Raw genomic sequence first — 9,442 nt, 5'->3', positions numbered from 1 at the left:
TTAACACATGTTTCCCATGCCAATAAAGCCCCTTGAATTGAATTGAATTGAGAGAGAGGCAGAGAGAGAGAGAGAGAGATAGAGGTAGAGAGAGAGGTAGAGGTAGAGAGAGAGAGGTAGAGAGAGCGAGAGGTAGAGAGAGAGAGAGTTAGAGAGAGAGAGAGGCAGAGAGAGAGAGGTAGAGAGAGAGAGAGAGAGAGAGAGAGAGAGAGAGGTAGAGAGAGAGAGAGGTAGAGAGAGAGAGAGGTAGAGAGAGAGAGAGGTAGAGAGAGAGAGAGAGAGAGAGAGAGAGAGAGAGAGAGAGAGGTAGAGAGAGAGGTAGAGGTAGAGAGAGGTAGAGAGAGAGAGAGAGAGAAGTGAGAAAAGCAGCATGTGGAAGACATTTGACTAGATTTCCCCACTTGAGAACTCCTCTGGCACTATCTGCACCCTCTGTGGATGTTTTAAACAGACGGAGGCTACAGAGTAAATGATTGGAGGATTGTGGGTTTGGCTGTCACACTGGCCAGACTGGGAGGAACAACACCAACTCTAGCAGCTGTTGGACTTGGACAGCCGCACTGTGAGAGTCTGGCCTAAGTAGCTTTAAGAGTGTTCTTCACATGCAGCACGGTGTGTGAGTGTATCATTTTACACTAAATGTATTTGGGAGTGTGAGTGTATCATTTTACACTAAATGTATTTGGGAGTGTGAGTGTATAATTTTATACTAAATGTATTTGGGAGTGTGAGTGTATAATTTTATACTAAATGTATTTGGGAGTGTGAGTGTATCATTTTATACTAACTGTATTTGGGAGTGTGAGTGTATCATTTTATACTAAATGTATTTGGGAGTGTGAGTGTATCATTTTATACTAAATGTATTTGGGAGTGTGAGTGTATCATTTTATACTAAATGTATTTGGGAGTGTGAGTGTATCATTTTATACTAAATGTATTTGGGAGTGTGAGTGTATCATTTTATACTAAATGTATTTGGGAGTGTGAGTGCAGGTGTGTATGTGCATGCATGTATCAAAAGCACACACTCTGTCCTTGCCATCTTGGGCTTCCTTATCTTCCCACTGCACTTAACAACCTGCACTAATTGCCTCATTAAGCTCCACCAAGGCTCCTGTCCCCGGAGTTCATTAGTATGCGTATAGATCTATTAGCTCATGCAGACCTCACCTAGGAGTCAGGTTTCAGACCTCACCTAGGAGTCGGGTTTCAGACCTCACCAAGGAGTCGGGTTTCAGACCTCACCTAGGAGTCGGGTTTCAGACCTCACCTAGGAGTCGGGTTTCAGACCTCACCTAGGAGTCGGGTTTCAAACCTCACCAAGGAGTCGGGTTTCAGACCTCACCAAGGAGTCGGGTTTCAGACCTCACCAAGGAGTCGGGTTTCAGACCTCACCAAGGAGTCGGGTTTCAGACCTCACCAAGGAGTCGGGTTTCAGACCTCACCAAGGAGTCGGGTTTCAGACCTCACCAAGGAGTCGGGTTTCAGACCTCACCAAGGAGTCTTTTTACCATAACACGTAGCAGTCGATATAAACCAGAACACAGCAGTATCAAAAGAGCACCTAGAACTACAATGACCAGATCCTACGCAGATCCAGGCCTCTTTGCTGCAGTAGCACAGACAAAGACAACAGAACAGAAGAGGGCTGTCTGCGCGGCAGGTTTCTAAGCCCGAGGCCATCATACCCAATCACTTACTGTTGGAATGTCTGCTTGTCAGTGAGCTGCTGACTTTACAGAGGGAAAAATAGAAACGTACATACATTTCAATAGCCGTATAGAAGTTAAGATCTACAGGTCTTTTTAAAAGAGCATGAACTGTTATGGTCACATGTTCAGTGCTTCAGTTCTAATACATTAAGAGTTTTCTTGCCCAGGGCCCAAAGCGTCTCAGAGTAGGAGTGCTGACATAGGATCCGATCTCCCACCTGTCCATGTAATGTTATTCATTATCATCTAAAAGATTAAACTGATTCTAGATCAGCACTCCTACTCTGGGAGGCTTTGTGGATACCACTTTACCCAAATTCTAATCGATTCACATGGCTTCACTCACTCAGTTGACTCACATCTCTTCACACAAAATCAAAGCGATGGATAATAGCACATGAATCATTGATGAGTCTATTCACACCAGTTCTAGCACACTGACTCCTCACCTCCTTTGTTCTTGAAGTACTCTGTGTCTTTCCACATGAGAGGGATCCGCAGGTCTGCAATGACAAAGGACAGTCAGAGTGACAGTGAAATCAGCCACAAATGTAACGTACACACACACACACACACGACAAAGGACAGTCAGAGTGACAGTGAAATCAGCCACAAATGTAACGTACACACACACACACACACACACACACACACACACACACACACACACACACACACACACACACACACACACACACACACACACACACACACACACACACACACACACACACACACACACACACACACACACACACACACACACACGTAGATCCCTGATCTTTTATCTCCTCCATCAGGCAGTCACTGTCATAATGCCACTCGGTGTGTTATCTGTGTGTGTGTGTGTGCGCGCGCGCGCGCTTGTGTGTGTATGATGAATTTCTGTACAGTGGATGTCTAGTCTAACATAGTCCATGCTCTGAACTGAGCTTACTAGCTAAATGGCTTCCTGTCTACCCAGTCAATCAATGATAAGTCACAACTTCTGTTCATCAACTCAACAACTCCCTTTGTGTGTGAGTGTGTGCGTATGCGTGTGCCCCTCTATCTGAGAGCAGTCCGAAGCAGACAGACAGACCTCAGAGCCCTCTGTCCTCCTGTCCTCCCACTGAGCCAGCGCAGTTCATCATAATCCTTTAATTACCTATTTTCCTTCCTACTCCCACCCTCATCCTTTTATTTAGTTTAGTATGATCCCCATTAGCTTTTGCCGAAGCAGCAGCTACACTTCGTATCCACAAAAAACATGGCAAGTAACAAAACATTGATAGACAAGGAAAGTCACACAAATGTAAAATACAACGATATCCAAACAATGCAACTAAAACATTATACAAACAATACAACAACAAAAAATGACGTGTGTGTTAAAGAGCGTGTTAGAGAGCGTGTTAGAGAGCGTGTTAGAGAGCGTGTTAGAGAGCGTGTTAAAGAGCGTGTTAGAGAGCGTGTTAGAGAGCGTGCTAGAGAGCGTGTTAGAGAGCGTGTTAAAGAGCGTGTTAGAGAGCGTGCTAGAGAGCGTGCTAGAGAGCGTGCTAGAGAGCGTGTTAGAGAGCGTGTTAGAGAGCGTGTTAAAGAGCGTGTTAGAGAGCGTGTTAAAGAGCGTGTTAGAGAGCGTGTTAGAGAGCGTGCTAGAGAGCGTGTTAGAGAGCGTGTTAGAGAGCGTGTTAGAGAGCGTGTTAGAGAGCGTGTTAGAGAGCGTGCTAGAGAGCGTGTTAGAGAGCGTGTTAGAGAGCGTGTTAGAGAGCGTGTTAGAGAGCGTGTTAGAGAGCGTGTTAGAGAGCGTGTTAGAGAGCGTGTTAGAGAGCGTGTTAGAGAGCGTGTTAAAGAGCGTGTTAAAGAGCGTGTTAGAGAGCGTGTTAGAGAGCGTGTTAGAGAGCGTGTTAGAGAGCGTGCTAGAGAGCGTGTTAGAGAGCGTGTTAGAGAGCGTGTTAGAGAGCGTGTTAGAGAGCGTGTTAGAGAGCGTGTTAGAGAGCGTGTTAGAGAGCGTGTTAGAGAGCGTGTTAGAGAGCGTGTTAGAGAGCGTGTTAGAGAGCGTGTTAGAGAGCGTGTTAAAGAGCGTGTTAGAGAGCGTGCTAGAGAGCGTGCTAGAGAGCGTGCTAGAGAGCGTGTTAGAGAGCGTGCTAGAGAGCGTGCTAGAGAGCGTGTTAGAGAGCGTGTTAAAGAGCGTGTTAAAGAGCGTGTTAGAGAGCGTGTTAGAGAGCGTGTTAGAGAGCGTGTTAGAGAGCGTGTTAGAGAGCGTGTTAGAGAGCGTGTTAGAGAGCGTGTTAGAGAGCGTGTTAGAGAGCGTGTTAGAGAGCGTGTTAGAGAGCGTGTTAGAGAGCGTGTTAGAGAGCGTGTTAAAGAGCGTGTTAGAGAGCGTGTTAAAGAGCGTGTTAGAGAGCGTGCTAGAGAGCGTGCTAGAGAGCGTGCTAGAGAGCGTGTTAGAGAGCGTGTTAGAGAGCGTGTTAGAGAGCGTGTTAGAGAGCGTGCTAGAGAGCGTGCTAGAGAGCGTGCTAGAGAGCGTGTTAGAGAGCGTGTTAGAGAGCGTGTTAGAGAGCGTGTTAGAGAGCGTGCTAGAGAGCGTGTTAGAGAGCGTGCTAGAGAGCGTGCTAGAGAGCGTGTTAGAGAGCGTGTTAGAGAGCGTGTTAGAGAGCGTGCCCTCACAGTCCCCGCCGTTCCATTAGTTGTTGTTTTTTTATCCATTTTTTAAAAAGGTCATTTTGCTGTTTGCTTGAGTAATGGGAGATGGAAGGGAGTTCCATGCGATCATGGCTCTGTATAAAACTGTGCGTTGCTGTCAATTCCTTTTGGACTTGGGGAATGTGAAGAGACCCCTGGTGGCATGTCTTGTGGGGTATGTATGGGTGTCTGAAGAGACCCCTGGTGGCATGTCTTGTGGGGTATGTATGGGTGTCTGAAGAGACCCCTGGTGGCATGTCTTGTGGGGTATATATGGGTGTCTGAAGAGACCCCTGGTGGCATGTCTTGTGGGGTATGTAATGGTGTCTGAAGAGACCCCTGGTGGCATGTCTTCTGGGGTATGTATGGGTGTCTGAAGAGACCCCTGGTGGCATGTCTTGTGGGGTATGTATGGGTGTCTGAGCTGAATGTTATTTGATTATGCAGAAAATCTGGAATTTGTGACAGTATTCCTCCAAAAAACTAGAAGAGAAGCAGTTAATCTCTCGTCAACCAGGAAAGACAGGCATGCATGTTGTTGATGTTAGTTCTCTATGTGCCGTTAAGGGAAAGGTGTGCTGCTCTGTTTTGAGCCAGCTGCAGGTTTGCTAGGTCTTTCTTTGCAGTACATGACCATATTACCAGACAGTTATCAAGATAGGACCAAAGCCTGAACAACTAGTACAGTTGACTCTTGTCTAAAAAATATATTGTATAACAGACCACTGACCATGACAACTGACCATCCAATGTTATACCTAGAAGTTTGGCTTCCTCAACTTGCGCAATTGTATTAATTTATTTTACCTTTATTTAACTAGGCAAGTCAGTTAAGAACAAATTCTTATTTTCAATGACGGCCTAGGAACAGTGGGTTAACTGCCTGTTCAGGGGCAGAACGACAGATTTGTACCTTGTCAGCTTGGAACTTGCAACCTTTCGGTTACTAATCCAACGCTCTAACCACTAGGCTACCCTGTCTCCACAATGATCACACCCTTTAATGAGTAGGAGTATGTTTACATGCAAACAATAATGAGACTATTGTGGATACTCAGATTAATATAATAGTTTGATTAAAATGTTTAAATGCTTTGGAAGAAGAACGATTTCTTTAATAATCCTGTTTACATGGACACATCTGAAATCAGGCTACCTGATGGAACTCTGATCAATGCCGAAAATTGCCAATCAAACTAAACGTTCTACCACAGCGTCCATGTTATTTTTGGGAAGCATATTTGTTCTGAGTTTCGGACATAATATATGTTTGTTTGTGAAAACTACTTCTAAGACATGTACATCCAGTTCCGAACTCACTTCACTCGCGCTAAAGAGAGAGATTTGAGCTCCCGGTGCTGGCAGATCAGATACACCACTGGAATGAAGATGTTTACACGTCCTGATAATTCAAAACATTGCCCAGAAAACCAGGTGTTTTAATCAGCAGATGCTTATTTCGATTTTGACCGTACGCCGATTAAGATAAGTAGAATAAGGTGTTTACATGACTATTGCATAATCTGCCTACTGGCATAATCAGTTGAATATCGAATTATTACTGTGCATGTCAACGTACTAAATATTTTGAATCAAACACAAATTTCAGTGAGCTCACTGGCTTTGGGGTGCTGACATGTAAAGTGTGGAATCAGCCGCATACATACTCATTCTTTGTGTAAGACCAGTGGCAAATAATTTGTAAAAATAGAGAAGAGTAACGTTCCTAGGCAACTGCCCTGAGGGACACCGCACTGTACATATCTGATGTCAGAGAAGCTTCCATTTAATAATATTCTCTGTTTTTTGGGGGGTATAAATAACTCTCCAACCATGTGATGACAGGTGATGTAAAGCCACAGCAAGTTTGTTTTTTCTATTTATAATCAATAACATCAAAGGCTGCACTGAAATCTAACAATATAGCTCCAACTTATTATCCATTACCATTAACCAATCATCAGTCATCTAAGTCAGTGCAGTAGTAGTTGAGTGCCCTCTATACCCATGATGAAAGTGTCATGACACTGGCCTGTGGGTAAGGTTTATGACCCCCCCCATAAATAACTTTCTCCCTTCCCTCTCTCTCTTGACTCTACAGAGGGACTCTTGAATAGCCTGTGTTAAACAGAGTCTGGGAACATCAAAGAAGTTGGGGGGAAATGAACCATATTTTCGTAATCCGACCAGTTGAACATATGCGTTGGTACTTAATGAATATGATGTCAGTTCGGTTGTCATCTGAGACATTCTCATCAATGATAGGATGACAAACTCTACAGTGGAAAGTCTACACATTATAGTTATCAGATTCACATGGAATTGTTGAGCAATTTAAATCTTTGAATTTAAAATTATTGGTGAAAAGATTAAATGTAATTTTAGCTTCCAAATGAGAGATTTGGGTTTTCATAAGGTTAGGGCTCTGCTAATCAGTGGCCCGCCCCTGTGAAGAGACATGGGTTATAAAACTATGAAAACACACCCTTCTCCCTCCACTATTTAAAGCCCTTGAAAAAAATGTAACCTCCTGTTCCGAGGACGACGGTCCATACGTTAAAAAGGACTAACATGTCAACTACAGAACTAAGCCAACCTCAGCGTGAGCTTTGGTTGTGAATGGTATGAACTTTGAACTCTTATTCACTAAAGAAGTGAGACACAGCAGCTGTAAACGTGGGCTAGGAAAGGACAGACAGAGCATCCCGTCTACCACACAACGACGACACTACAACGTATCCCGTTCACCACCAGAGACACTCTTCAAAGGACAAAGGACTCTGTTGGGCAACATGGCCTTCCATCTACCACCAACCTATTGAAGCGCAGCTCAGAGTAAATATTTATTGCATTTTCCTTTTCCAAATGGGCGGTAATTTAGAATGCATAGGATATTGTATTTACGATAGCACAGCTTCTCCCTTTGTTCCTCAGTCTTCCCGCTCTTTCACTCAAACCCAACCCACCAGGGACGTTTCCTTTATGACATAATTGGTAATCAAGGTATGATTCATTCTGTGTATATGTAATTCTGTGTGATTAGTTAGGTATTTAGTAAATAAATAATTAAACCCAATTTTGTATTGCTGATTCAACTTGTTAGCCAGGGTTCGTGAAGATAACCAAGAATTTACAACTTTCAGATGAGACTGAAATAAGGTGACGATTAATATTGACTGCTATTGATGTAAAATATTACTAGGTCTTTAAGAGTTTATTCGGAAGATAACAGCTCTATAAATATTATTTTGTGGTGCCACGACTTTCTAGTTAATTACATTTACATGATTAGCTCAATCAGGTAATATAAATTACAGAGAAAGGATTTTATAGAATAGCATGTCATATCACTTAATCCGGCATAGCCAAAGACACGGCAAAGGTCAGTAGTTAACTTGTCTGAAAAATAGCATTGTATTTGGTCAAACACAATCCTCTCCATCAGTTTACTCAGAATAGGAAGCAAACTGATTGGGCGGCTGTTAAAGCCAGCAAAGAGTGCTTTACTATTTTTAGGCAGTGGAATTACTTTAGCTTCCTTCCATGCCTGTGGACACACACTCCTTTAAGCTTTGGTTAAAGATATAGCAAATAGGGATGGTAATACGGCTCAGTTGGTAGAGCATGGTGCTTGCAATGCCAAGATTGTGGGTTCGAGTACCAGGACCATAAATACATTTAAAAAATATATATGCACGCCTGACTAAGTCGTTTCGGATAAAAGCGTCTGCTAAATGACATATAAACTCAGCAAAAAAAAAGAAACATCCTCTCACGGTCAACTGCGTTTATTTTCAGCAAACTTAACATTTGTAAATATTTGGTGTAAATAGTCTGATGATGCTGTGACACACCGCCCCAGACCATGACGGACCCTCCACCTCCAAATCGATCCCGCTCCAGAGTACAGGCCTCGGTGTAACGCTCATTCCTTCGACGATAAACGCGAATCCGACCATCACCCCTGGTGAGACAAAACCGCAACTCGTCCATGAAGAGCACTTTTTGCCAGTCCTGTTTGGCCAGCGACGATGGGTTTGTGCCCATAGGCAACGTTGTTACCCGTGATGTCTGGTGAGGACCTGCCTTACAACAGGCCTACAAGCCCTCGGTTCAGCCTCTCTCAGCCTATTGCGGAAAGTCTGGGCACTGATGGAGGGATTGTGCATTCCTGGTGTAACTCGGGCAGTTGTTGTTGCCATCCTGTACCCGTCCGGCAGGTGTAACATTCAGATGTACCGATCCTGTGCAGGTGTTGTTACACGTGGTCTGCCACTGTGAGGATGATCAACTGTCAAACCTGTCTCCCTGTAGCGCTGCCTTAGGCGTCTCAGTACAGACATTACAATTTATTGCCCTGGCCACATCTGCAGTCCTCATGCCTCCTTGCAGCATGCCTAAGGCACGTTCACACAGATGAGCAGGGACCCTGGGCATCTTTCTTTTGGTGTTTTTCAGAGTCAGTAGAAAGGCCTCTTTAGTGTCCTAAGTTTTCATAACTGTGACCTTAATTGCCTACCGTCTGTAAGCTGTTAGTGTCTTAACGACCATTCCACAGGTGCATGTTCATTAATTGTTTATGGTTCATTAATTGTTTATGGTTCATTAAACAAGCATGGGAAACAGGGTTTAAACCATTTACAATGAATATCTGTGAAGTTATTTGGATTTTTACAAATTATCTTTGAAAGACTTGGTCCTGAAAAAGGAACATTTCTGTTTTTGCTGAGTATATTGTAACACAGTCTGCTACCATTCTCAACAGTTTCCCATCAATAGCTTTTCCACCTCTCCCACACAGACTTGACCAAATTAAAAACCGCAATCCTCTTCTTTCATTATTAGATCTTTTATACAAAAATATGATGGTTCACTGTTCAATGTTGTCATTTCATGTCTGAGTTTTTCCACTTTAGTAGTGAAATAGTCATTGAAATGATTGGCAATATCGAAAGGTTTTGTTATAAATGACCCATCACCTTCAATGAACGATGGAGATTAATTAGGTTTTCTGCCCATGGTATCATTTAAGGTACTCCAAAGTATTTTTACATTGTGTTTTA

The 9,442-nt window shown here is 43.4% G+C and overlaps 1 protein-coding gene across 7 annotated transcripts in view; it reads right to left on the bottom strand.

Moving 5' to 3' along the window:
* Window positions 1-9,442, bottom strand: part of rtkna (rhotekin a) — a 118,873-nt gene that overhangs the window by 11,826 nt on the left and 97,605 nt on the right. For all 7 annotated transcript variants that reach the window (XM_071404113.1, XM_071404114.1, XM_071404118.1 and 4 more), the window contains exon 4: window positions 2,165-2,218. In XM_071404113.1, the coding sequence (XP_071260214.1) occupies window positions 2,165-2,218 (54 nt within the window). The remainder of the gene's footprint in view (window positions 1-2,164; window positions 2,219-9,442) is intronic.

Source organism: Salvelinus alpinus, chromosome 5, assembly GCF_045679555.1.
Source record: "Salvelinus alpinus chromosome 5, SLU_Salpinus.1, whole genome shotgun sequence".
NCBI lineage: Eukaryota > Metazoa > Chordata > Actinopteri > Salmoniformes > Salmonidae > Salvelinus > Salvelinus alpinus.
Note: the sequence above shows the minus strand (reverse complement) of the source record. Positions and strands in the feature narration are given on the sequence as shown.